Here is a 27,671-nt window from a genome sequence, read left to right as displayed (position 1 = left end):
CAGAGTGATGTCTGGTTCTTTCTCTCCTCCTGTCTTTCTCATGAATCAATAAATAAAATCTTTTTTAAAAAATGAAAAAGCTAAAAATGGCCACCAGGAGCAGTAGACACAAAGTGCAGACACTGATCCCCAGCAATAACCCCGGAGGCAAAAATAAATAAGTAATTAGGACCAGGAGACAGTGTCCTTCACTGGAGGTGGGGGCGGTGGGGGCACCTGGGAGGACAGCCCAGCTCTGCTGTCCTGTCACCCCCATGGCCTCCCTGACTAGACCTGGGGGCTGCTGGGGGACCCTGGCCACCTGCCGTGGGCTGGGGGTCACAGGCCGCAGCTCCTTACCAACCCAGCCTGGCGCCTCCCCCAGACATCCAGTTCTGGAACAGCCGGCAGTCCCTGGAGGGTCTGTCCGTGCGCTCCGTGGTCTTCGGCGTCTTCCAGTCCTTCGTGGTCCTGCTCTATATCCTGGACAACGAGACCAACTTTGTGGTCCAGGTCAGCGTCTTCATTGGGGTCCTCATCGACCTCTGGAAGATCACCAAGGTCATGGACGTCCGGGTAAGGCCAGGCCAGACAGCTGTGTGGGGAACAAGGTGGGGGGGGGGGGTCGGGGAGTAGAGGGAGACAGCCGGGGTCACCTGGCCCCCGAGCTGGCCTGGGGTTTCCCGGTGCCCAGGACCAAGGGGATTTTCACACCAGGGGATTTCTTGGGTCACACGCGGGACAGGGGAACTGGGAACAACGGGCTGGGGTGGGGGCAGCTAGCGGTTGACCGTGGTGCCCCCCCCCCCAACCTCACCCTGTCCCACCCCACCCCTCCCCTCCACAGCTGGACCGGGAGCACAAGGTGGCGGGACTCTTCCCCCGCCCGACCTTCAAGGACAAGTCCACGTACATCGAGTCGTCCACCAAAGTGTATGATGATGTGAGTGTCCCCACAGCGGGCCTGTGAGGGGCTCCCGGGCTGCAGCGTGGGAGCAGAGGCAGGGCATCCCCTTGCCCCCACCAGCAACCTACAGTTTACGGCCCGTCACACCCTCAAGCAGCCCCCACCTGAGTCCAGAGTTCCCAGGGCCACCCGGGAATCCCCCTGGGCCAGCCGGCCAGACCGGGTGAGGGCGGAGGGCGGGGTCGCCTCGCCCAGCCCCACCCTGCACCCGCAGATGGCGTTCCGGTACCTGTCCTGGATCCTCTTCCCTCTGCTGGGCTGCTATGCTGTCTACAGCCTCCTATACCTGGAGCACAAGGGCTGGTACTCCTGGGTGCTCAGCATGCTCTACGGCTTCCTGCTGACCTTCGGTGAGGCCGCCACGCTCGCCCCGGCCACAGGGGCCGCACACAGCGCGGGCTGCCTGGGCCAGGCTGGGGACTGGCAACAGGGAACAGATGGGGTTGGGGAGACAGCACAGTGGTTCACACAACAGGCTTTTGTGCCTGAGGCTCTGAGGGCCCAGGTTCAATCCCAACACCACCCTCAGCCAGAGCTGAGCAGGGCTCTGGGGAAACGAAAAAAAAGAGATGTGATCCGGGAGATGATGTGGTGGATAAAGCATGAGACTCTCAAGCGTGAGGCCCTGAGTTCAATCCCTGGCAACACATGTACCAGAGTGATGTCTGATTCTTTCTCTCCTATCTTTTTCATTAGTAAATAAATAAAATCTTTTTTAAATTTTTTATTATCTTTATTTATTGGCTAGAGACAGCCAGAAATCAAGAGGGTAGGGGAGATAGAGAGAGAGAAAGAGAGACATCTGCAGACCTGCTTCACTGCTTGTGAAGCTTTCCCCCTGCAGGTGGGGACTGGGGGCTCGAACCTGGGTCCCTGAGCACTGTAACATGAGCCCTCAGCCAGGTGCACCACCACCCAGCCCCAATAAAATCTTTTAAAAAGGAAAAGAAAAAAAAAAAGCTGGAGAGACAGCACCGTAGCTATGCAAAAGAAAAGACTTTACTGACTGAGGTGCTGAGACCCCAGGTTCAGTCCTCAGCACCACCATAAGAGGAGAGAGCTGAGCAGAGCTCTGGTAAAGAGTAAGTAGTAATAACTACACTCATGCAGATGGAGTTATGGAGTTCACGGTGCAGGATTTGGAGAGGCCAAAATGGGGGGTAGCACACAGTCGGGAGGGCTGGGCAGTGCCCTGGAGGGAACCTTGCAGAGTGGGCCTGGCAGTGCAATGGCCCTCGCTCACGGGACCCCCCTCGCACCCTTTGCCCCAGGCTTCATCACCATGACACCCCAGCTCTTCATCAACTACAAGCTCAAGTCCGTGGCCCACTTGCCCTGGCGCATGCTCACCTACAAGGCCCTCAACACCTTCATCGACGACCTGTTCGCCTTCGTCATCAAGATGCCCGTCATGTACCGGATCGGCTGCCTGCGGGACGGTGAGCAGGGCGGAGGGCAGGGGGGGTGGGGGCGGCCCCTCCCCGAGGCCGAGGCTGACCAGCCCTCCCTCCCACCTGCAGACGTGGTCTTCTTCATCTACCTCTACCAACGGTGGATCTACCGCGTCGACCCCACACGGGTGAACGAGTTCGGTATGAGCGGGGAGGCCCCTGCCGCTGCCCCCACCACATCCGAGGCGCTCCCACCCCAGCCCACCCCCGATGCCACCACCGCTGCCACTGGGGAGGATGCCCCCGCCGCCACCAAATCCCAGGACGCCCCTCCAAAGCCAGCAGAGGACAAGAAAAGGGATTAGCCGGCCTGGGCCTCACGCTGTAGTGTCGCTCAGCCTGCCCTCTCCTGGCCGCCCTTCCCTGGACAGATGGCCGGGGTGGCAGGAGCCCCCTGGGCCAGGGCCAAGCACAGGGTGGGGCAGTCTGGGGCAACCGGGCCCCTCGTTCCTGGAGGCATTGTCTGTCTGTCCGTTCCTCTGTTTCCAACCACCGGGCCGCCAGCCCCGCACCGTTGGGAATCATGGTGAAGCCTGCGTGGCCTGGGGGTGGACCGTCTGGCGGGGGAGGCCCCAGTGGCTGCTGCCTGGCCATCCATCATCTTGTCCCTCATCCCCGACCACCCCCCTCCTCCCAGACCACCGCCGCCCTTTAACAGTCTGGATTTAATAAATTCCTCTGGGTGTTTAACTTAAGTGCAGCCAGCCCCCACCCGCCTGCCTCCTTCCTCAGTGGCCTCCTAGAGCTTGACACCCAGTCCTGGGGATTTCACGAAGGGCCTTCAGGCAGGGCAGGAAGAATGCTCCTTCAGGCCTCACCTCCCCCCTCACTGGCCACCTGGGGGTGTCCTGGCCCACCGTGAGCAGACACACCGCCTTGGCTGTATTCTCTCACCAGAGTTCTGCTCAGCTCTGGCCTGCAGTGGCGCCCGGCACTGAACCTGGCTGGGACCTCGGTGCCCGCACTCCTGCCCCAGCTCTGCCTCTTCCCTGCTCATCCCTCTCACCCCAACCCCCCTTGCAGGGCTGCTCAGAACTGGGGAGGGGGTTGAGGCACTCACTGCTCTTAGCATCCCTGAGGGTGCCTCTCATCTCGTAACACCCATCCACGTCCCTGCGCCCCACAGTCACACGGGAGCCTCACCCCTACATTCGGCTTCGACCACCTTAGCCAGGCTCTTCCCGGCCTCTCCCCTCCTCTGCATCCACTGCCAGAGCAGCAGTGCCACCTTGCCTGTCCCCTGTTGAGAGCTTGCTGTGTCTCCCCAGATCCCAAGGGAGGCTTTGAGCCTCTCCGGCCTCCTGTCCACTTGACATTGCCAGGTTCCTCTGCCCCCTTCCTAGCTCTGACATTGCTTTTCCCTTGCCTGTGATATGCCCCCAGACACAAACAGCTTGCCTGAGCCTCTGCTCTAGCACTTCCTCCAGGCAGACTTCCCTGACTGCTTCCTTGACCATCCCCTCCCCCTGCCATCTCCCAGGCATCTTCTGTTCCCACTGGCCTCTGGCCACCACTGGGGACAAAGCCTTCTCTGGACTGAGCCCTTGGTCACTGTCCTCACGCTGGTGCTCTAGGAAGGCTTGCAAAGTGCCTGCCTGCCCAGCTTGGCTTTCGCATGGCATGTGGACCCTCAGTGAACCCCACACTCAGCCACTGCGAGAGGCTGGTCGTCAAAGAGTGCTCCCCAGACCTCTATCCTGGGCAGGGCTCACAGAACCCCAGGATTCTCTGCACAACGGGCTGGGACAGGCCTGGCCTCCTCTGGCTCAGAGCCCAGCAGAAGTTGCGTGTCTGTGTGTGTGGTGTGTGTGTTTGTGGAGCTCAGACCACCTTTTCATTCAGATAGAGAGTAGGAAGGGCCCAGGTGATGGTGTACCTGGTTATGCGTTCACATTACAGTGTGCAAGGACACAGGTTCAAGCCCCTGGTTCCCACCTGCTGGAGTTCCACAAATGAACTGCAGTTGTGTCTTCTCTGTCTCTCCGCTAATTTTTTTTAAGAGAAAGGGGAGAGCAACACAACACCAGAGCTTCTTCAAGTGCCACAGCGCCTCCCATGTGGCGCCAGACCTCAAACCTGGGCAACACGCTTGTCAAGGTTTTTTTGTTTTTAATATTTATTCCCTTTAATTGCCCTTGTTTTATCGTTGTTGTTGTTGGATAGGACAGAGAGAAATGGAGAGAGGAGGGGAAGACAGAGAGGGGGAGAGGAAGACAGACACCTGCAGATCTGCTTCACCAACGGTGAAGCGACTCCCCTGCAGGTGGGGAGCCGGGGGCTCGAACCAGGGTACTTACACCAGTCCTTGCACTTTATGCCACATGCACTTAACCTGCTGAGCTACCACCTGACTCCCCTTGGTTTTTTTGTTTGTTTGTTTTTTTGCAGAGACAGAGATAGTGTCAATACCCTGCACACTCCCTCCAATGAGCCTGCTTGGGTTGGAAGCCTTCCTCACCCTCAGACTTGGTCTGATGTACCATCTCTTCTCCCTACACCAAGCTTCCAGCTCCATGAAGGCGGGGACTTTTGTCTGTTTTCTTTCTCACTGTGTCCCCAGCTTTTGGAACCATGCCCGGCGCTTACTCTGCACGTAAAAGTTCCACAGACCAGGGAGTTAGGCGGTAGCGCAGCAGGTTAAGAGGACGTGGTGCAAAGCCCAAGGACCGGCGAGAGGATCCTGGTTTGAGCCCCCGAGTCCCTACCACAGGGGAGTTGCTTCACAGGCGGTGAAGCAGGGCAGCAGGTGTCTATCTTTCTCTCCCCCTCTCTGTCTTCCCCTCCTCTCTCCATTTCTTTCTGTCCTATCCAACAATGATGACATCAATAACAATAACTACAAAAAAAGGGGGGGCTACAAAAGAGAAATATAAGGGAAAAAAAAGTTCCACACAGTAAGCATGAAAGCAGATGAGAGGGGGCCAGCAAAATAGCTCACTTGGGTAGTGCGCTGCTCTGCCCTGTATGCCACCCAGATCTGAGGCTGACTCTCACTGTATCGAAGGTAGCTATGGTGCTGTGGTCTCAGGAACTGTCTTTCTGCCTCTCTGTCTATCAAAGAGAGAGAGAAAGAGAACTCAGCAGTAGAGCATATAGTTTACCATGCTTGAAGACCCAGGTTCCAGCTGCTGGCCACCACGAGGAAGCACCACAAAAAATGGAAGCCGCACTAGCAGTGGAGCAGGGTTATAGTGACCCTCCTTGCCTGTCTCTAGCCCTCACCCTCTGCCTGGGGAAAACGACGTGTTTAGCAAGAGCAGTGGAATTACACAGACAGAATAACAGAACTAAAACCCACAGATGACAAATTGAGATCCAGAGGTGAAAGTCATCTGTCCAAGATGATGAAGGTCAGAACCTCTACTTCAGACCCACTTCACACACTAGGGCACCTGAGGCTCAGCAAGGTGAGGTCAGCTGCCTCAGGTTACACATAGGGTGTGTAGGGGCTGAGGATTCAGGCCCAACAATGAGCTCTAGTCTGCAGATAAGGCCCTTCAGGCTACGTCTAGCCCTTTTTGCTGTGTATATGTGTGCATATGACTCTTTAAATGTTTTATTTATTCCCCTTGCTGTTTTGTTGTTGTAGTTATTGATGTCATTGTTGGATAGGACAGAGAAATGGAGAGAGGAGGGGAAGATGTGGAGAGAAAGACATCTGCAGACCTGCTTCACCGCCTGTGAAGCACCGCCCTGCAGGTGGGAAGCCAGGGGCTCGAACTGAGATCCTTACATTGGTTCTTGCGTTTTGCGCCACCTGCGCTTAACCCGCTGTGCTACTGCCCGGCTCCCTATGACTTTTTTTTTTAATAAAGATTCTTTATTAATTTTGTTTTTATTATTGGAGAGAGACATTTTTAAATCTTTATTGTCCCTTTTGTTGCCCTTGTTTTTATTGTTGTAGTTATTGTTGTTCGATAGGACAGAGAGAAATGGAGAGAGGAGGGGAAGACAGAGGGGGGGAGAGAAAGACACCTGCAGACCTGCTTCACCGCCTGTGAAGTGACTCCCCTGCCCGTGGGGAGCCGGGGGCTGGAACCGGGATCCTTAGGCCGGTCCTTGCGCTTTGCACCACCAGCACTTAACCTGCTGCGCAACCGCCCGACTCCCTTAATAAAGATTCTTTTATTATTTTTTTATTTATTATTGGAGAGAAGCAGAGACATTTGCAGCTCTGCTTCTACTTTGCCCCTGCAGGTGGAGACCAGAGGCTTGAACCTGGGTCCTCACGCTATAATATGAGCGCTTAAACCAGGTGCACCTTTTCTGTTGTACCCCCCACACACGGTTATCACTGGAGCTGGGTGTATGCACCAAGAATCCACCATTCCCATTAGCCTTTTTTTTTTTTTAATGATAGGACAGAGAAATTGTGGGGGGGGGGGACTGCTGAGGAGGGAGAAAGACACTTACAGCACTGCTTATCACCTGTGAAGCTCCCCGCCTGCACACACACACCCTGGCAGATGGGGAACTGGGAGTGTGAACTGGATGCTCATAGACAGGATTGTGTGTGCTCAGCCTGGTATGCCACTGCCGGACCCTCCCTCCATTTTTCTGTTTTCTGTTTTTAAGTTGTTACTGGAGCTCAGTGCTACACTAGGAATCCACTGCTCCTGAAATCCAGTTTTTCCTTTTTTTTTTTTTTCTTTTCTCCATTTTTATTTGATAAAACAGAGAGGAATTGAGAAGGAAGAGATAGAGAGGAAGAAAGAGTGGTCCAGGAGGTGGTGCAATGGATGAAGTGTTGGAGTCTCAAGCATTGAGGTCCCAAGTTCAATCCTCAGCAGCACATGTGCCGGGGTATATCTGGTTCTCCTCCTATCCCTCTCATTAATAAATAAATAAAATATTTAAAAAAAAAACCAGGGACTTGGGCGGTAGCACAGTGGATTAAGTGCAGGTGGCGTGAAGCGCAAGGACCAGCAGAAGGATCCCAGTTCGAGCCCCTGGGATCCCACCTGCAGGGGAGTCGCTTCACAAGCGGTGAAGCAGGTCTGCAGGTGTCTATCTTTCTCTCCCCCTCTCTGTCTTCCCCTCCTCTCTCCATTTCTCTCTGTCCTATCCAACAATGATGGCATCAGTAACAACGAGAACAACAAAAGGGACTAAATAAATATTTAAAAAAGAAGAAGATGGAGAAAGATAGGCACCTTGTGAAGTAGACCTGCTGCAGGTGGGGAGCAGGGGGCTAGAACCTGGGTCCCTGCACTTATTAGTATGTACGCTTATCCAAGTGTGCCACCACCTGCCCCACTCCCTTTTTTTGCCTCCAGGGTTATAGCTGAGGCTTGGTGCCTGCACTACAAATCCACTCCTCCTGGAGGCTAATTTTCCCTTTTGTTGCCCTTGCTATCATTGTTGTTGTTATTATTGTTGTTATTGCTGCCATTGTTGCAGCAATAACAACAATAATATTATTTTGGTCCTTGCACTTAATGCCATATGCACTTAACCTGCTGCACTACGCCCTTTTACACACACCTTTTTCTATTTTCAAGTGAATGGAAGAAGTCTCAGGAAGATGTCTGTCACATAAAAACCAGATAGGACTTAATTTTAGTGAATATAAATCTTTCAAAATAACATGACATCGAGAAAGAAGGAGTGAACCGGATCATCAGTTCAATGCTGTGGCTCAAATTTGAGACCTCATTTTTTTTTTTTTTGTAACATAAATATTTATTAGTGATGCAAAGAGAGACACCAGAACCCTGCTCGGCTCTGGCTTAATGGTGGTGCTGGAGATTGAACCTGGAAGCTCAGAGTCTCAGACATGACAAGTGTTTTTCAGAACCATTATACTGTCTCCCCTGCCCTCTGGCTGCCTTTAAGATGTATTTATTGGAATAAAAATTTTAAAAATTTTTAAAAGATGTATTTATTGGGCAGAGGATAGATAGCATAATGGTTATGCAAACAGACTTCAATGCCTGAGGCTCCAAAGTCCAGGTTCAATCCCCCGCACCACCATAAGCCAGAGCAGAACAGTTCTCTGGATGAAAAAAAAAAAAGATTTATTGGGGGTCAGGCAGTAGTGCAGAGGGTTAAGTGCATATTGCACAAAGTGCAAGGAACAGCTCAAGGATCCCTGTTCGAGTTCCTGGCTCCCCACCTGCAGGGGGGGGGTCACTTCATAATAGGTAAAGCAGGTCTGCAGGTGTCTTATCTTTCCCCCCTCTGTCTTCCCTTCCTCTCTCCATTTCTCTCTGTCCTGTCCAACAACAATGACATCAACAACAACAATAATACTAACCACAATGATAAAACAACAAGGGCAACAAAAGGGGAAAAAATAGCTCCCAGAAGCAGTGGATTCGAGGTGCTGGCACCGAACCCCAGCAATAACCCTGGAAGAAGGAAAAAAAAGATGTATTTATTATGTAGGAGAGACAGTGCTTCATGTGGGGCAGAAAGAAGAGACAGACTGGTAGGTCCATGCAGTGTCAGGCATTAAACTATGAACCTCAGGCTCCGTGAAAGTTCCATACTCCTTGACCAGTCGAGTTACCTCCCCATCCACATGCTGGTTATCTGTTCTTCTCTAGCAACAAGTCTCTGACTTGAGCAGACACTCAAGGGGTGGAACATTGAAGCCACACATGACAAACCGCTTGAGGCCACACATGTCCTGCCCCACCTTCCCCCCCCCCAGGGCAGGTGCCAGGCCTGGCTGGGTGAAGTGTGCTTCTAGTGCTTAGTGAATGTGTGTCACTGGAAGCCAGGGCCTGGGCAAGCCATGCAGAGACGAGGGGACACACTGGTTTGACACCACCAGACAGGACATCAAGCCCATGCTTTGTGGTCTGAGGGAACCTGGCATCCAAGTTAGAACCTGCTTGTCCGGTCAGAATGCAGTGGTCATGTGAAAAACTTTCATTCATGTGGCTCAGAGGTCTCAAGTTCAATACCTGGCACCTCCATAAGGCAGAACTAAGCAGCACTCTGGTAAGAAAGGAAGAAAGGGCTGGTGAAAATAGTTCACCTGAGTGGTGTGCTGCTTGCTTTACTGTGACATGAGCCAGGTTCAACCTGGGCCCCACCATACTGAAGGAAGCTTTTGTGCTGTAGTAGCTATTGCTCCCCGTCTCTGAAGAGAAAAAAGAAAAGGGAAGGATTGACCTTAATTGTCACCCATTCATTCTCAAAGTGGCATCATCTAGCTCTTTGAGCCTCAGCCCCCACTCTGCTACAATCCTAATTCTGTCATGTGCTTTCTATGTTGGCGCAAGGTATGAAGAGTCTCTGAGGCCCCCACATAAGCCCTTCTTTATTATAACCATAGCACTGCTCAGCTCTGGCTGATGGTGGTACCAGGGATTGAACCTGGGATCTCAGAGCCTCAGGGAGGAGAAACTGTTGCATATACCACTGTGTTTTCTCCAGATCCTAGGTTAGCCTCTTGCTCGGGGAGCAGTGTACACATCTGTGTACACTGGGGGTTGTGTTTCTATCCGGGACTGAGCTCAGGAGCCTTGCAGTGTAAAGTGCTCTGGTCCACTAGACGTCCAGAAGGCTCTGTGGGGAGAAACGACATACCCAGGGCTGGAGAGAAGGTGCCTTTCTGTACAAGTACCGCGCACTAACCGGTTATGCAACTGGAGCTCCAGAAGGTGCCTTTCTCAATACACACAGCCCAGTCGGTTTTGTTTGCTGTCAGGGTTTTGGAACTACATGATACCACTGTTCCTGGAGTATCCCCCCCCACGCCAAAAAAAAAAAAGGGGTGCAGGGGTAGATTGCATAATGGTTATGCAAAGAGACTCTCATGTCTGAGGTTCTTAAATCCCAGGTTTAGTCTCCCGCACCACCAAAAACTAAGTCTGGTAAAAAGGGGGGCGGGGAAAAAGAAGGCTTGGATCGGTGGAGACACCCCCCCAAAAAAAGAAAAAAAGAACGAAAGAAAAACATATCCATACATCCCTCTTTTCATTGCGTCAACATTTATTGGACACCAGCTGCATTCCAGACGCTGTTCTGGGCTCTGGGGACACAATGTGGAAGAAAACACAAGTCCTCGCGCTGCCATTCCAGCTTTGGCATGTACGGATCTTCATTCCTACTGCAGTCGAAGACACTCAGAGATGGAGAGAACCTTGCAAGTGTCACCTGGATCGCTGCCATCAACAGTTGCTGCAGAGCCCAGCTCCGAAGTTCCCCTGCCAGCCAGAGAGCCCGCAGGTGGAGTCTTGCCGGCCTGTTTCCCGGCTGGCTCGGTGGGCCGGCCGCCCCCGCGGCCCCTCCCGGCGCCCGGCCTCCCCTTCCCGGCCGGCCCCGCCCCCGCCGCCACGTGACGCGTGGGGGTTTTCCCGTGCTCCCGACGTGACGTCACGTCAGGGCACGAGCCAATGGGCGCGTAGGCCGGCGGCGCCGGGGAATTCCGCCGCCCCGCCCCCGCCCGCCGCCCGCCCGGCCCGGCCCCGCGCCCCCCGCAGCCCCGGGCGCCCTGAGTCCAGCCCGGCCTGCGGCCTCAGCCTCCGCGCCGCTCCCCGACCCGCGATCGTCCGCGGACCGCACCGCTGCCCGCCCGGACGCCCGCGTTCGTGTGCTGCCCGCGGCGCCGGCCACCGGCCGCCCGTGCCCGCCGCTCGGGCCATGCCGAGCCGCCGCGTCGCCAGACCGTCCGCCGCGCCCGAGCTGGGGGCCTTGGGTGAGCGGGGCCGTGGATCCGGGGAGGCGGCGGAGGGAGCTCGGAGATGTCGGCGTGCCGACGGAGTCTGGGGGGTTCCTGCGGGAGTCTGGGGGGCTGGCGGGGACAGTGTGAGGTCTGGGGGGGACACAGTGTGAGCGGGCAGTTAAGAGACAGAGACGGTGACGGGGTCCGACCCGAGCGGAGAGAGACGCGTCCCGCTGCGGAGTGAGAAGGGGGCGGGGCCTGAGCCTGAGGCAAAGAAGGGGGCGGAGCCTGCTGTGTGGTGGGCGGGCTTTAGCTCAGAGGGGCGGGGCAGGAACGGCTCGCGGGGGACCGGGCGGGGCCTGGCTCGCCTAGGGGGCGGGGTTTACCTCAGAAGAAGGAAGCGGAGGCCTGCGCGGGGCCAAGGGGCGGAGCGTGAGATAGGAAACAGGCGGGGCCAGACAACAATAGCGAGAAAGAGGCGGGGCCTGGTTGAAAGGAGGCGGAGCCTAAGCGCTCTCCAACGCAACTCGGGGCGGGAACAGCTCCCTTCACGGGCGGAATCTGCTTCCAAGGGGGCGGGGCTTAGCCAGGACAGAAGGGTCCAGGGCAGATGGGGCGGGGCCTGTGCTAGGGGCGGGGCCAATCTCCCAGCGGGTGGGGGGCGGGGCCTGAGCCCGACGGTGCTGGGGGTTCAGCCTGGCCCTCACCCCGAGAAGTAAGAGGCTTGCGGCGGGGTGGAAGGGGCGGGGGAGGGCAAGTGGCAGCGCCTGAGTCCGAGAGGGAGAAAGGGCCGGGCCTGCCCCTGAGAGTGTGCAGGGCTGGGGTCCACGCTGCGAGATGCAGTAGGTTGGGGTCTTTCCTGACTGGGGCAGGCGGAGAAGGGTTCCTCCAGGCCCCACCTCCAGGAGCCGGCCTGGGTGCGACACGATGGGGGGTGCAAGGCAGAAATGGGGGTGCCCTGAGTTAGGGCCGCACCTCTGTCACCTCCTGAGACTCGCCTCTCTCCGCAGGCTCTGCGGACCTCTCCTCCCTCTCGGTTTCCAGAACCACAGGTAAGCTGCAAGCCCCCCTCCCATTCCTGCCCACCTGCAAGCTCAGGATGGAGAGGGGTTGCCGTGCAGCCGGCTCTGCCTAAGGCTTTCACGCCCCCCCCCCCTCAGATTTTCTCTCTGGGGCTGTGTTTCCATTCCTCTAGTGCCCCGATGAGATGGGGGCGGGGGTCAGGGGTACCTACCACTCGGGAACTAGACAGGTAAGATCAAACACCTGCTCTGGTTCATATATATATAGTATGTATTTATGAGAAAGATAGAAGGAGAGAGAAAGAACCAGACATTACTCTGGTACATGTGCTGCCAGGGATTGAACTCAGAAACTCAAGCTTGAGATTCCAGTGCTTTATCCACTGTGCCACCTCCCGGACCACACCTGCTCTGGTTCTAAGAGGGATTCTCTTTCTCTTTAGAGATTCAGGGGTGCTTGGGCTTTGAAACTGGGGTTTACGTGCTGGACAGAAACAGTGTTGAATGTCTGCTCTGAGCCTCAGTTTTCTGCATCTATGAAGTGGACACATTGGTGCCTCCATTTTAGGGATTGAGCAAATGCAGACAGACTTTGAAAGACCAGGAAAGTCTCAGTTAGCTTTTTATGTAATTTATTTATTTTTATTGCCACCAGAATTATTTCTGGAGCTTGGTGCTGGCACTGTGAATCCACAGTTCCCAGAAGCCATTTTTTACTTTTTTGTTTGTTTTTCTTTTTTAAAAAATATTTTATTTATTTATTTATTGATTGATGAGAAAGATAGGGGAGAGAGAGAAAGAACCAGACATCACTCTGGTACATGTGCTGCCAGGGATTGAACTCAGGACCTCATGCTTGAGAGTCTAGCCCCTTAGCCACTGTGCCACCTCCTGGACTACTGTTTGTTTGTTTTTCTATTTTATTGGATAGGACAAAGAGAAATTGAAAAAAGAGGGGAGAGCTAGAGAGAGAGAAAGACACTTGCAGATCTGCTTCACCGCTTGTGAAGCAAAGGCTTGAACCTGAAGCCTTGTGCTGCCTAAGGAATACAAAATTTTGGCCAGATGATGACATCTTCTCTCTTAGACACTTGCTGGAGTCTGGAGGGGGGGGGCAGGGGAGGTGACCTCCATTGCCATGGAAACCCCATGTTCCTGGGGGAGCTGGTCTGAACCTCTTTCTGGAGTATCTCAGTGTGGACCCAGGAGTGCTGGCCTAGTGGTGGGGAGGGGGTTCTTGTAGAGTTGCTAACTGGTCTGAGAGTTTGGGGGTGGCTCTGGGGAAAGGCCTTGTGAGCAGATGGCACCCCCAAACTAGTTCCGGGCAACATCAGGGCTGAGACCTTTCTGACCCAAGACAGAGATCCTGGTTTCAGCAGGATGAATTCCTGACGGCGTCCGCTCAGTCAGTATTAACTGAGTACCGGGTCTGTGCTGGGTCTGGTGCTGGTCAGTGCTGGGGACCTGGCAGAGCCTGAGACAGCTCTGGGCCAGCCCTCCTGGGGTTCCCTCCCTGGCTGTGGAGGCAAATACTCTCAACAATCAGTGTTGACTCATAAAATTCGATAAAGGCAATGAAGAAATCATGGGGTCAGGGATATCTGATAGCTGGGTGGGATTTGGAGAAAGACCAAGATAGAACAGGAGAGACAGTTTCTTTCATTCCATGAGTTAGACACATGCTGGACCCTGGGCGTGGATGGGGGTGGGTGGGGTGGGGATGGGACAGATGTCTCCCCTAGTCTAGTGTGCAGGCTGTAGGGGACAGACCAATCACAGTGTCACAAGGGGAAGGCCACATCCTTATCAATGAACTGAAAATGATTCAAATAAATAAATAAAGGGTCCCATGGCTAAGGAGACAGCATAATGGTTCTGAAAAGGACTTTCATGCCCGAGGCTTCAAATTCCCAGGGTCTATCCCCAACACCACCATAACCAAAGCTGAGCAGTGGCACAACTGATTGAGTCCACATATAACTGCACACAAGGACCTCGGTTCTAGCCTTGGACCCCCATCTGCAGGGGATTAGCTTCAGGAGTGGTGAAGCAGGTCTATATGTCTTTCTTTCCCTCTCTCTACATATCCTTTTTTTCCCCTTAAGTTTATTTATTTATTGCTGGATAGAAACAGAGAAATTGAGAGGGGAGAGGGAGATAGAGAGGGAGAGAGACCTGCAGTCCTGCTTCACCACTTGTGAAGCTTCCCCCCCTCCAGATGGGGACCAGAGGCTTAAACCTGAGTCTTTGTTAACTGTAGTGTGTGCACATAACCAGGTGTGCCACTGCCTGGCTCCCTACCCATCATTTCTCAATTTCTTTCTATCCTATCTAATAAAAATTAGAAGGAAAGAAAAAATAAAAATGAATTCTGGGGGGTCGGGCGGTGGCGCAGTGGGTTAAGCGCACGTGGCGCAAAGCACAGGGTCCGGCGTAAGGATCCCGGTTCGAGCCCCCAGCTCCCCACGTGCAGGGGAGTCGCTTCACAGGCGGTGAAGCAGGTCTGCAGGTGTCTGTCTTTCTCTCCCCCTCTCTGTCTTCCCCTCCTCTCTCCATTTCTCTCTGTCCTACCCAACAACGAATAGCATCAACAAGGGCAATAATAATAACCACAACGAGGCTACAACAACAAGGGCAACAAAAGGGGGGAAAAATGGCCTCCAGGAGCGGTGGATTCATGGTGCAGGCACCGAGCCCAGCAATAACCCTGGAGGGAAAAAAAAAAAAGAATTCTGGGAGCAGTAGATTCGTAGTGCCAGCACTGAGCCCCAGTAATAGCCCTGGCAGCAATAAATAAATTAAGTATTTAAAAAAGAACATTTCTGGTGGTCCGGGAGGTGGCGCAGTGGCTAAGGCACTAGACTCTCAAGCATGAGGTCCTGAGTTCAGTTCCCGGCAGCACATGTACCAGAGTGATGTCTGGCTCTTTCTCTCCTCCTATCTTTCTCATTAATAAAATAAATAAAATATTTAAAATTTTTTTCTGCTGCAGGTGGGGACAAGGGGCTTGAACTTGGGCCCTTCTGTACTATAACGTGTGCTGTCTACCAGGTGTGCCACCACCCAGCTCCAGCTCCTTTCCTTCCTTCTTTTTCTTTTCTTTCTCTACTCCCTTTTTCCTTTTTTTTTTTTTTATATTTACTTATTTTCCCTTTTGTTGCCCTTGTTGTTTTGTTGTTTTTAATTGTCGTTGTTATTGTTGGATAGGACAGAGCGAAATGGAGAGAGGAGGGGAAGACAGAGAGGGGGAGAGAAAGACAGACACCTGCAGACCTGCTTCACCGCCTGGGAAGCGACTCCCCTGCAGGTGGGGAGCCGGGGGCTCGAACCGGGATCCTTATGCCCGTCCTTGCGCTTTATGCCACGTGCGCTTAACCCACTGTGCTACCACCTGACTCCCCCCCTCTTTTTGTTTTTTTAAAGATTTTATTTATTCATTAATGAGAAAGGAAGAGAGAGAGAACTAGACATCACTCTGGTACATGTGCTCCTGGGGCTTGAACTCAGGACCTCCTGCTTGAGAATCCAGTGCTTTATCCACTGTTCTCTCTCTCTCTCCCCTCCCCCTCTCTCTCCTAACAAGCACTGGTTTGTGGTGTCTGAAATCCTGAAGCCTCAGACCTGAGTCTTTTATATAACCATCATGCTAGTGCCATCTCTCTCTCTCTCTTCTCCCCTTCCCCTTTGCTTCTCCCCCCCCCCTTTTTTTTTTTTTGATAGAAGGTAAGAGGCAGAGAAACAAGAAAGACACCACCCGGCCCCATGTCCCGGTCCCATCCAGCACTTGGGTAGCACGTACTACAATGGTGGCGCTAAGTGCGCCTCCCAGACTAAATTAATTTCCTCTGCACCCCAACAAGGCTGTCCTTACTCTCGTGTCTGATTATAGATAAACCATCTTTGACCCGATAATGTCAAGGCCACACAGTTAAGGAGCAGTAGAATGAAAATTTGAACCCAGGCTGCCCAAACTTTGGGCCACTGCTACTGGAGCGTTGGTCTGCTCTTTAGTACCCATGTTCCTTCCTTCTGTCTTTCCTTTGATTAATTTACTTTTAAGATTGTTAATTTAGTGTACGGGGTAGATAGCGTAATGATCATGCAAACAGACTGTCATGCCTGAGGCTCCAAAGTTCCAGGTTCAATCCCCCAGAGTTGAGCAGTGCTCTGATTAAAATGAATGAATGAATGAATGAATGAATGAATTTGTTAGTTTAGGGGGCTGGCCGGTGGCCATATTACCAAGCACAAGGACCTGGGTTCAAGCCCCGGCTCCCTACCTGCATGGGGGTGAAGCAGTTCTGCAGGTGTCTCTATCTCCCTATCTTCTCTCAATTGCTCTCTGTCCTATATAATAAAAGTTGGAAAGAAGGGGGAAAAAAGATTGTTAATTTGTTTATGAAAGAGAGGAAGAGGGAGAACCAAAGCATCACTCTGGCACATGCAACACCAGGGCTCGAACTTGGGACCTCTTGCTTGGGAGTCCATGGTTTTATCTACAGCACCACCTCCCAAGCCATATTTATTTATTTATTAAGGTTTAAGTTATTTGAGAGGGTGACATAGCTCACTTGGGAAGGCACCTGCTTTGCCATGTTAACGATTCAGGTTTGAGCCCCCTTCCCCACCGTGGAGGAAACTGTGTTGTGGTATCACCCTCTCTCTCCGTCTCTCTCTCTCTTTCTGTCTAAAAAGGTCAGCTTGGTGCAGTGAGAGACACCAGAACGCCGCTCAACTTTGGCTTGTGGTGGTGCTGGGGATTGAACTAGGGACCTCAGAGCCTCAAGATATGAGAGTTTGGTGTGCTAGGCCAGCAAAATAGCACACCTGGATTGTTGTTCAGTTTTTTTAAAGTATTTATTTATTCATCAGTGAGAGGGGGGAAAAGAGAGAATAAGAACCACAGCATCACTCCGACAAACTCAGTGCTGGGGCTCAAACTGAGGACCTCAGGCTTGAAGGACCAATACTTTATCCACTGTGCCACCTCTCTGGCCACTCTTCAGTCTTGTCTCTGCTCATGTAGACAAGGTCAACCAGAACAAAAAAGACTCATTGTTTATGACCCAGGTTCGAGTCCAGCCCCACCATATTGGAGAAAGCTTTGGTGCTGTGATGTTTCTCCTCTCCCTCTGCCTCTCTATCTGAAACAGGCCGTCCCGGGAGTCGGGCGGTAGCGCAGCGGGTTAAGCGCAGGTGGCACAAAGCAAAGCACAAGGACCGGAGTAAGGATCCTGGTTCGACCCCCCGGCTCCCCATCTGCAGGGGAGTTGCCTCACAGGCCGTGAAGCAGGTCTGCAGGTGTCTGTCTTTCTCTCCCCGTGTCTGTCTTCCCCTCCTCTCTCCATTTCTCTCTGTCTTATCTAACAATGACATCAACTACAACAACAATAATAACTACAACAACAATAAAAAAGGGAAAAATAAATATATTTAAAAAAAAAAAAAGGCAGTCCCAAGGACTAGGGAGACAGCATAGAGGTGATGCAAGAAGACTTTCATGCCCGAGGCTCCAACGTGCCAGGATCAAACCCCAGCAGCACCATCATACAGAACTGAGCAGTACAAACAAACAAAAACATTCTTACTCCAAATTGCAATGACTTGCGGTTGGCTCTGCCATTGACCTCCATCTGTCCCTTCTCTGTCTCAGCCTCAGTGTCCCCATCCACAAGTGGGGGTGTCTTCCCCCCCCTGCTGACTTCACACACACTGTGAGATAAGGGTCTGAGGAAAGTGCTTTCCCCAGAGCAAAGGTCTGGCTGCCAGGAGCCTCGCCCGCCCGAGAGCAAGTCAGGGCTGGCAGCAGCCCCTGTCCCTATCCTATGGTCAGTGGCCTGTGTGCATGTTCAGCCCTGGGCAGGTCTCTGGCCAGTGGGTTCCCCTTCCCTCCCACCCTGTGGTCCCATCTGTCTGTGCAATGATGGGAGGTTGACTTCAATTTTCTCCTCTATTTATTTATTTATTTATTTTTGCCTCCAGGGTTATTGCTGGGGCTCAGCGCCTACACCACGAATCAACAGCTCCTGAAGGCTATTTTTTTTCTCTTTTGTTGCCTTTGTTGTTTTATCGTTGTGGTTATTATTGTTGTTGTTGTTATTGATGTTGTCATTGTTGGATAGGACAGAGAGAAATGGAGAGAGAGGGGAAGACAGAGAGGGGGAGAGAAAGATATACATCTGCAGACCTGCTTCACCACCTGTGAAGCACATACCCCCTTGAAGGTGGGGAGCTGGGGACTCGAACCAGGATCCTTACACCAGTCCTTGCGCTTCACGCAATGTGTACTTAACTCACTGTGCTACCGCCTGACCCCATTTATTTTAATTTTTAAATGGTCTTTACTTATTGAATAGAGAGATCCAGAGAGAGAAAAAGATAGACACCTGCTGACCTGTGAAGTGACTCCCCTGAAGGTGGGTAGCCAGGGGCTCGAACCGGGATCCTTATGCCGGTCCTTACACCACCTGTGCTTAACCCCCTGCATTACCACCAGACTCTAGATCCAGAAATCTAGAGAGAAGGAGTGACAGTGAGAGAGAGAGAGACAGATACCTGCATCACTGCTTCACCACTCGCAAAGCTCTCCCCCTGCTGGTGGGGGACAGGAGCTTGAACCTGGGTCCTTGTGCATTGAATGGGCACTCAACCAGGTACACCAACACCCAGACCTATAATGAGGCATTTTATAAAAACCTAGTACTCATATGCTTGAAGTAATAACAACAGTGGTCCGGGAGGTGGCGCAGTGGTAAAGCTTTGGACTCTCAAGCATGAGGTCCCACATTCGATCCCCAGCAGCACATGTGCCAGAGTGATGTCTGGTTCTTTCTCTCTCCTCCTATCTTTCTCATAAATAAATAAAATCTTAAAAGAAATAATAACAAATCGCATCACACATGTACTTCTTTTTTTTTTTTTTTTAGCTTGACCTAGTAAATACTTGAAAGTATAATTCAGTGATGAACATCTCTTACTTGTTCTTTGTTGGCAGAAAGACTCACACCTAGTATCACTGCTGCTTCCCCTTTGGTCATTTTGGATTCAAACCCACCTCTGAAATTGCCACCAGTGAAGGCAGATTTCAGTAGACTTTGCAGAACTGTTTTACTTGATGATTCTAATAAATACTGTCATAGGGACAGTAAATGACACACACACACACACACACAGTATATTGCTTTTCCAATTGTATACAGTATTTCTTCTAAAGATCATCAAGGCATGGCAATAATGCTGACGCTATCAGAGGAGATTGGGAGATCTATCTTACTTTCTTTGTTGTAGTTAGTTGAGTAACTAGAGTGATTAAGGGAAGTGGAGTAGGGGATATGACAGGAAGATGTCCAGGCCTATGTAGTAAATATTGGATTAGACTATATGGTTCCTTCTTCTTTTGTTTAAAAATAATTTGTTTATTTATTCATGAGAAAGATAGGAGAAGAGAGAAAGAACCAGCCATCACTCTGGTACATGTGCTGCCGGGGATTGAACTCAGAACCTCGTGGTTGAGAATCCAATGCTTTATCTACTGCACCACCTCCCGGACCACGCTGGTGCCTTTTTTTAGGCCACTCTGCTTGCTTGTTGAGTTTATCAAGTCTAGCTGTAATTACAGAGGGCTATGAAGTACGTTTACTTGGAGGTATATAGTTGCCCCTAGCTATGTATATGTGTACCCAGTCTCCTATGCCCTAGTCTATATCTAGGGTCTCTCGCTGTGTTAGAGAGTGTTCCACTTGAAATGGAAGGAGGTGGTCTCAGGTGTTAGGAAGGACCTCAGCAGAGTATTGGACTTGGAAAGTTGACATCTCTGGGTACAACCTGAAGCAGAAAGGCAGAGACAGCAGACTGTGGCATGGTGGCATGGGCTGCAGTGATTTAGTTGAGGTGACTTCACTGTCCCCCTCCAAGCCAGACCCTCTCTCGCTCTTCATTATCTATTTATTTTTATTAGTTTTTATTTTATTTATTTTCTGTCACTAGGGCTCCCCGCACTGGAATCCACCATTCTTGGAAGCCCCCCCCCCCTTTTTTTTTTGGACAGAGGGAAATTTTGAGAGGGGAAAGAGAAACAGACAGAGACCAGCAGCACTGCTTCACTGCTCCTGAAGCTTCCCTGCAGATATGGACTGGGGGCTTGAACCCAGGTCCTTTCACACTATAATATGTGTGTGAGCCACAGCCCTCCATAAGTCACACACACACACACACACACACAAGGGGGGGAAGACAGACAGACAGACACAGAACCAGAGCATCACTCTGGCACATACAAGCATTCCATCCATCAGGACCTCATGCTTAAGAGTCCAGCACCTTCTCCACCAACTAGTAGTGTGTGTGTGTGTGTGTGTGTGTGTGTGTGTGTGTGTGTGTGTGTTTTGACTGGGGATGGAACCTAGGGCCTTATCTGTGTGAAGCTGCGTCTCCAGCCCCTTGAGGGGCGACTTTTCTCCCTGATGAGCAGACTTTAGTTGCCAACTGGTCACCCCAACATTGCAACTAAGGGGAGGGTTACTGGGGAAGGGGAGACAGGACATGCTGGGGTTGGGTACGCTGGGGTGTTGAGCTCTGCTCTGCATCCCCCAGGCCAGAGGAAGAAGGAGGTACAGGAGGGAAGTGGGGGTTAGTCTGAAAAGATGGGGTATTTTCTCCACTTTCTGGACCTCACCTCTCTCTTTCTCTTCCTTCCACAGATGAACTGGGTAAGTATCCCTGGGCAGGTTTGGGGGAGGAGGCGGGCAGGTGCCGGCTGAGGGCGAAGCTCCGCCTTCCTGTTGGGGAGAGAGTGCTGTCAGGAGTGGGCGCTACCCAGGTGCTTAGTGGTTGTGGCCTTTTCAAGGGCAGTCACCTGCAGCGCCCCATCCCCCGGTTGTTCATTCCTTCCCGGGTCCTAGTCAGGGTCAGCTGGTACTGGGGACTCAGCTTCAAACCACACACACACTGCCGTGCCGCCAACCGGGGCTGAGGCTGCAGCAGGGCACGAGCATGGCCTGGGAGACGCGCACCCAGCTGGGTCTTTGGGAGGGTGACATTTCAGCAGATAGGGAGATGGCAGCTGGGGTGGGATGGGGGCTGGTGGGTTGGTGGGTAGACCCTGTAGGGTAAGGCAGGAACACAGTCGAGAAGAGGGCAGGCTGGGTGGATTCAAGGCACAGAAAAGAGGTTGAAGGGCCAGGCAGTGGCACGTCTTGTTGAATACACTTGTTAGAGTGTGCAAGGACCTAGGTTCAAGCCCCCTGCCCCCAACTGCAGGCAAGAAGCTTTACAAACAGTGAAGTGAAGCTGTAGATAGTCCTCTCTCTCTCTCTTTCTCCCTCCCTCCTTCTCGCTCCCTCTGTCTTTTTCTTTTCTTTTCTATCTTTTTTTTTTTTATCTCTTTTTAACCAGAGCACTGATCAACTCTGGCTTATGGTGGTGCGGGGGATTGAACCTGGGGCGTTGGATCCTCAGGCATGACAGTCTCTTTGCATAACCATTATGCTGTCCCCTTCCCTCTCTATCTCCCTCTTCCCTCTCAACTTCTGTCTCTATCCAATAAATATTAAAAAAAAAAAAAAGGAAAGAAAAGAAAAGAAAAAAGACAAAGAGCAGAGAAGGCAGCATGATGGTTCTGCAGAAGAATTTCATGCCTGAGGCTCTGTAGTCCTGGACTCAGTCCCCAGTACCACCACAAGGGTTGAGAGAGAGAAGGAGTGAGACAGGGCTTGCATAACAGAGCATCACTGTAGCACACTGAATGAACGGGATTGACCTCTGAACTCAGGACCTCAGGCTAATAAGCCCAGCACACTAGCTGCTATGTCACCTCCTATGCTGTGCCTTACTTTTAAAAAAGATTTTACTTCTTTACTATTGAGATAAGAGAGCCGCTAAACATATGGCATACGTGCTGCTAGGGATTGAACTCAGGCCCTCCTGCTTCAGAGTTCAGCACTGCCCACTGTGCCACCTCCAAGTGTTGTTTGTTTGTTTGAATTTTAGAGGCAGAGGCACAGAAAGCTAGTAACAAGTGAAAGACACGACAGCACCACCAAAGCTTCTTTCTTTCTTGTTATCGCTGGGGCTCGGTGCCTGCACTATGAATCCACTGCTCCTGGAGGCCATTTTTTCCCATATTTGTTGCCCTTGTTGCTCTTGTTGTTATAGCTGTTGTCGTTGTTGGATAGGACAGAGAGAAATGGAGAGAGGAGGGGAAGACAGAGAGGGGGAGAGGAAGACAGACACCTGCAGACCTGCTTCACCGCCTGTGAGGCGACCCCCCTGCAGGAGGGGAGCCGGGGGCTCGAACTGGGATCCTTACACAGGGTCCTTGTGCTCTGCATCATGTGCGCTTGACCCGCTGTGCTACCGCCTGACCCCCACCCCCAAAAACCTTATTTCATGGCAAAGCAGTGCTTTTTTTCTTCCTTGTCTTCCTTTCCCTGCCTCCCTCCCTCCCTTCCTCTGTCTCTTCCTTCTTTCCTTTCTTCTTCTGAGAGACACCAAGAGAGACCAAAGCACCGGTCAGCTCAGGAATAATCGTTGCAGAGAATTGAACCTGCAGCCTCTCGGCCCTCGGGTTGCACGTTGGTGCTCTAGCTGACTGAGCCAGCATCTGGGCTCTTGTGTTTTTATTTGCTTTTTAAAAAATATTTATTTTCCCTTTTGTTGCCCTTGCTGTTTTATTGGTGAAGTTATTATTGTTATTGATGTCGTTATAGTTGGATAGGACAGAGAGAAATGGAGAGAGGAGGGGAAGACAGAGAGGGGGAGAGAAAGACAGACACCTGCAGACCTGCTTCACTGCCTGTGAAGCGACTCCCCTGCAGGTGGGGAGCGGGGGGCTCAAACCAGAATCCTTACGCAGGTCCTTGTGCTTTGCGACACCTGCACTTAACCCGCTGCGCTACCGCCCAACTCCCTTTTTTTTTTTTTTTGCCTCCAGGGTTATTGCTGGGGCTCAGTGCCTGCACCATGAATCCACTGCTCCAGGAGGCCATTTTTCCCTCTTTTGTTGCCCTTGTTGTTGTAGCCTTGTTGCAATTATTGTTATTGTTGATGTCCTTCGTTATTGGATAGGACAAAGAGAAATGGAGAGAGGAGGGGAAGAGAGAGAGGGGAAAGAAAGACAGACACCTGCAGACCTGCTTCACCATGAAGCAACTCCCCTGCAGGTAGGGAGCCAGGGGCTCGAACTGGGATCCTTCTGCCAGTCCTTGCGCTTTGCACCACCTGCGCTTAACCCGCTGCACTACTGCCTGACCCCCCCCCTTTTTTTAACCCACTGCTCAGCTGTGGCTGATGGTGGTGTGTGTGTGTGTGTGGGGGGGGGTTGAACCTGGGACCCCTGAGCCTCAGTCAAGAAGATCTTTTGCATAACACACTGAAATCTCTCAGCCCACTATTCAGGCTTTTTTTCAAAGGTTTATTTTATTTATTCCCTTTTGTTGCCCTTGTTGTTTTATTGTTGTAGTTATTATTGTTATTGTTGTTGTTGTTGTTGGATAGGACAGAGAGAAATGGAGAGAGGAGGAGAAGACAGAGAGGGGGAGAGAAAGACAGACACCTGCAGACCTGCTTCACCGCCTGTGAAGCGACTCCCCTGCAGGTGGGAAGCCGGGGTTCCAGCCGGGATCCTTATGCCCTTGAGCTTTGCGCCACCTGCACTTAACCCGCTGCGCTACAGCCCGACTCCCCTATTCATGCTTTTTACAAAGGGCCGGTGTGTGTGTGTGTGTGTGTGTGTGTGTGTGTGTGTGTGTGTGTGTGTGTGTGTCTGTGTGTTCAGAGCTGAGACCCCTGGGCTGGGCCCCCCGAAAATGTCTGCTCTAGACTCTATAAAGGCTTGGAAAAGGCTTGGGGGTGTGGGGTGTGGGGTGTGTGGCTGCCGGCTCTGGTCGAAGCCTCAGCGGCCCCCCATTCTTGCCTCCCGCGCAGAGATCATCGACGAGTACATCAAGGAGAACGGCTTCGGCCTGGAGGGCGCGCCCGGGCCGGGCGAGGGGCTGCCGCGCCTGGTGTCCCGCGGGGTGGCCGCCCTGAGCACCGTGACGCTGGGCCCCGCCGCGCCCCCCGCCTGGGGCTGCGCGCTCGGCCGCCTGCTGCCCCCCGCGCCCGGGCCCGGGCCGCGGCCGCACCTGGTCATCACCGAGCAGCCCAAGCAGCGCGGGATGCGCTTCCGCTACGAGTGCGAGGGCCGCTCGGCCGGCAGCATCCTGGGCGAGAGCAGCACCGAGGCCAGCAAGACGCTGCCCGCCATCGAGGTGGGGCCGCCACCGCCGCCGCCGCCGCCAGGGGGCGCGCGGGCCCAGCTCCCTCCCGCATCGCGGGGGCCTCTGCGACGTTCCTTGTCCATGTGCCTCTTTTAATTTTTGAATGATCTTTATTTATTTATTGACTTGTTTATGGGGCAGAGACCGCCAGGAATTGAGAGGGAGGGAAGAGAGAGAAAGGGAGAGAGACAGAGGGATACTTGCAGCCCGGGTTCACCATTTGTGAAGCTTTCCCCCTGCAGGTGGGGACTGGGGGCTTGAACTCCATCCCTGCACGTTGTAATCGGGGCGCTCAACCAGGTGCGCGACCCCGGCCCCATCTCTTCTCTCTTTTTCCTCCTCCCTCTATTCTCTCCCCCCTCTCTCTCCCCCTCTCCCAGGCTCCCTTCTGCCTCTCTCTCATGAGTAGAGTGAGTGTTGGTTCTGCAAAGAGACTCACGCCTGAGGCGCTGAGGTCTCAGGTTCGGTCCCCCAACCACCATAAGCCAGAGCTGAGCAGTGCTCAGGTGAAACAACAACAACAATAATATCATCAAATAAATAAGGCAGGTGAGGCAGGTGGGAGATGGTGCAGTGGATAAAACTTTGGACTTTCCAAATGAGGTCCCGAGTTTGATCCCGGGCATTGCACATACTAGAGTGATGCATTCTCTCTCTCCCTCCCTCTCTCTATTTTATTTTTGAGAGAAAAACACCAGAGCTCTGCTTAAGGTGGTGTGGGGGATTGAGCCTGGGACTTTGGAACCTCAGGCAAAGAGAGTCTTCTCTCCTCCCCCTTTCCTTCCGCCTCCCCCTCATTAATAGTAAATAAGTAGGGAGAGAGGCAACCCTGGAGGTGACACAATTAGTGAAGTGTTGGACTTTCCAAATGAAGTCCTTAGTTAATCCCTGGCATGGACTTTACCAGGCATAGACCAGAGTGATCCTCTCCCTCTCCCTCTCTGTAGTAAATAAATAGGGTGAGGCAGGTGGGAGGTGACACAGGACAAAGCATTAGCCCTTCCACATGAGGCCCTAGGTGTGATCCCCAGCATCACATGTGCCAGCGTGATGCTCTGGTTCACACTCTTTCCACTCTCGCGCTCACATTAATAAGTAACTTTTTATTTGTTTGTTTGTTTAAAACAAGTTTATTTTATATTTAAAGATTTTATTTATTTTTATACTTATTTATTCATTTTCCCTTTGCTGCCCTTTTTTACTGTTGTTGTTATTGATGTTGGAGTTGTTAGGACAGAGAGAAATGGAGAGAGGAAGGGAAGACAAAGAGGGAGAGAGAAAGACACCTGCAGACCTGCTTCACTGCCTGTGAAGCGACTCCCCTGCAGGTGGGGAGCCAGGGGCTCGAACCGGGATCCTTAGCTGGTCCTGTGCTTCGCGCCACCTGCACTTAACCCACTGTGCTACCGCCCGATTCCCTATTTATTTATTTTATTTATTAATGAGAAAGATAGGAGGAGGAGAAAGAAAGAACCAGACATCACTCTGGCACATGTGCTGCTGAAGATCGAACTCAGGACCTCATGCTTGAGAGTCCATTGCTTTTATCCACTGTGCCACCTCCCAGACCACAATAAGTAACTTCTTTTCAAAATAAATAAATATCTCACCTGGCTAGTGGACCTGCTTTGCCATGTGCATGGCCCTCCACTGCACTGGGGGAATCTTCAGTGCTGTGGCATCTTTCTCCCATTGTCTCTGTTGCTCTCTGTCTGAGATCAGATGAGATCAAGCTTGTTCAGGGTGGTATGGGCTTAGATTGTATCTGAAAAACCCAAGAGCAGAGCAGTGAACCCTGATAAAACACACACACACACACACACACACACACCTTCCCCCTTACAGGTGGGGCCTGGGGGCTTGAACCCCTGGGCCCTTGTGCATTGTAATTTGTGTACTCTGCTGGTGTTCCACCACCCAAACTGTCTTGATCATTTTTTATATTAACTGATCATTTAAAAATTTTTTTTCACCAGAGCACTGTTCAGCTCTGGCTTATGGTGGTGGTAGTCTTGTGTGTGTGTTTTTTTTTTTTGGGGGGGAGCAGAATTGAACCTGGGACTTTGGAGCCTCAGGCATGAGAGTCTTTTGCGTAACCATTATGCTATCTACCCCTGCCCTTAACTGACCATTTTGTAAAACAAAAACAACACATCTGTTTAAGCACCCAGATTACAGTGCACAAGGACCCATGTTCAAGCCCCTGGTCCCCACCTGCAAGGGGAAAGCTTCACAAGTGGTGAAGCAGGGCTGCAAGTGTCTCTGTCTCTCTCCTCTCTATCTTCCCCTCCCCTCTCAGTTTCTCTCTGTCTCTATCTAATAACAAGTCAATATAAATAAAATATTAGAAAGAGAATTTTTAAAGGCTATTTTCATGATAGGGAGAATGAGACTAGAGCCCTGCTCAGTTCTGGCTTCTGGTGGTGCTGGGGATTGAACCTGGGGCCGTGGGGACTCAGGCATGAGAGTCTTTTCGCATAATAATTATGCTGTCTCCCCTGCCCTGATGTTCAAAAGTCTTAAGAACCCATGGTGGTGGTGGGGTTACTGGTTTTGTAGGCCTGTGTGGAGTCTCTGTTCAAGTCTGTGATGGTCAGCCAGTCACCAGGCAATACTCCTGGATGACCGCTAGAGGGCAGTGCTCGCCACGGAAACTCCTGGCTCATTGTGCCAGGCTCTGGGCATTGGAAGTGCCCAGTGGACTCAGAGAGGGATGGTGCCCCCAGTGTAGACAGCTGACCCAGGAAAGTAGCCTCACAGGGTCTGCCCGCCCCCCCAAAACAGGAACTGCTGTCTGTCCTTCTCTGTCTGTGGCTGTTCACCAGGAATCTCAGCCTTGGTTCCCGCTATTTCTCCTTGAAAGCAAAGCACCCAGAGTAATGTGATGTTTCATACTGTGTTCCTGCTGGCTTCTCCCATTCTTTTTCTTCCATTTTATTCTTTTAAAAATATTTTATTTATTTATTTTCCTTTTTTGTTTCCCTTGTTTTTATCATTGTTGTGGTTCTTCTTCTTATTATTATTTTAATATTTATTTATTCCCTTTTGTTGCCCTTATTGTTGTAGTTATTCTTGTTGTTGACGTTGTTGGCTAGGACAGAGAGAAATGGAGAGAGGAGGGGAAGACAGAGAGGGAGAGAGAAAGATAGACACCTGCAGACCTGCTTCACCGCCTGTGAAGCGACTCCCCTGCAGGTGGGGAGCCGGGGACTCGAACCGGGATCCTTACGCTGGTCCTTGTGCTTTGTGCCATGTGCTCTTAACCCTCTGCGCAGTGGTTATTATTATTGTTGTTCAGTAACAATTGATGTTGTTATTGGTGAATAGGACAGAGAAAAATGGAGAGAGGAGGGGAAGACAGAGAGGGGGAGAGAAAAA

The 27,671-nt window shown here is 51.9% G+C and overlaps 2 protein-coding genes across 4 annotated transcripts in view; both read left to right on the top strand.

Moving 5' to 3' along the window:
• The window catches only part of CLPTM1 (CLPTM1 regulator of GABA type A receptor forward trafficking), a 31,990-nt gene extending 28,898 nt beyond the window's left edge, over positions 1-3,092 (top strand). For both annotated transcript variants that reach the window (XM_007532870.3, XM_060186187.1), the window contains exons 10-14: positions 365-555; positions 827-922; positions 1,161-1,296; positions 2,218-2,385; positions 2,467-3,092. In XM_007532870.3, the coding sequence (XP_007532932.1) occupies positions 365-555; positions 827-922; positions 1,161-1,296; positions 2,218-2,385; positions 2,467-2,702 (827 nt within the window). In that variant the 3' untranslated portion in view covers positions 2,703-3,092. The remainder of the gene's footprint in view (positions 1-364; positions 556-826; positions 923-1,160; positions 1,297-2,217; positions 2,386-2,466) is intronic.
• A 7,227-nt stretch (positions 3,093-10,319) lies between these two features.
• Positions 10,320-27,671, top strand: part of RELB (RELB proto-oncogene, NF-kB subunit) — a 35,737-nt gene continuing 18,385 nt past the window's right edge. The window contains exons 1-4 of one of the 2 annotated variants that reach the window (XM_060186185.1): positions 10,320-11,047; positions 12,025-12,066; positions 20,736-20,744; positions 23,959-24,284. In XM_060186185.1, coding sequence (XP_060042168.1) covers positions 10,393-11,047; positions 12,025-12,066; positions 20,736-20,744; positions 23,959-24,284 — 1,032 coding nt within the window. In that variant the 5' untranslated portion in view covers positions 10,320-10,392. The remainder of the gene's footprint in view (positions 11,048-12,024; positions 12,067-20,735; positions 20,745-23,958; positions 24,285-27,671) is intronic. The other variant, XM_060186186.1, reaches the window with a different exon arrangement.

This window comes from Erinaceus europaeus, chromosome 2 (assembly GCF_950295315.1).
Source record: "Erinaceus europaeus chromosome 2, mEriEur2.1, whole genome shotgun sequence".
In the NCBI taxonomy this organism is placed as follows: domain Eukaryota; kingdom Metazoa; phylum Chordata; class Mammalia; order Eulipotyphla; family Erinaceidae; genus Erinaceus; species Erinaceus europaeus.
This window is presented reverse-complemented; position numbering and strand designations above follow the sequence as displayed.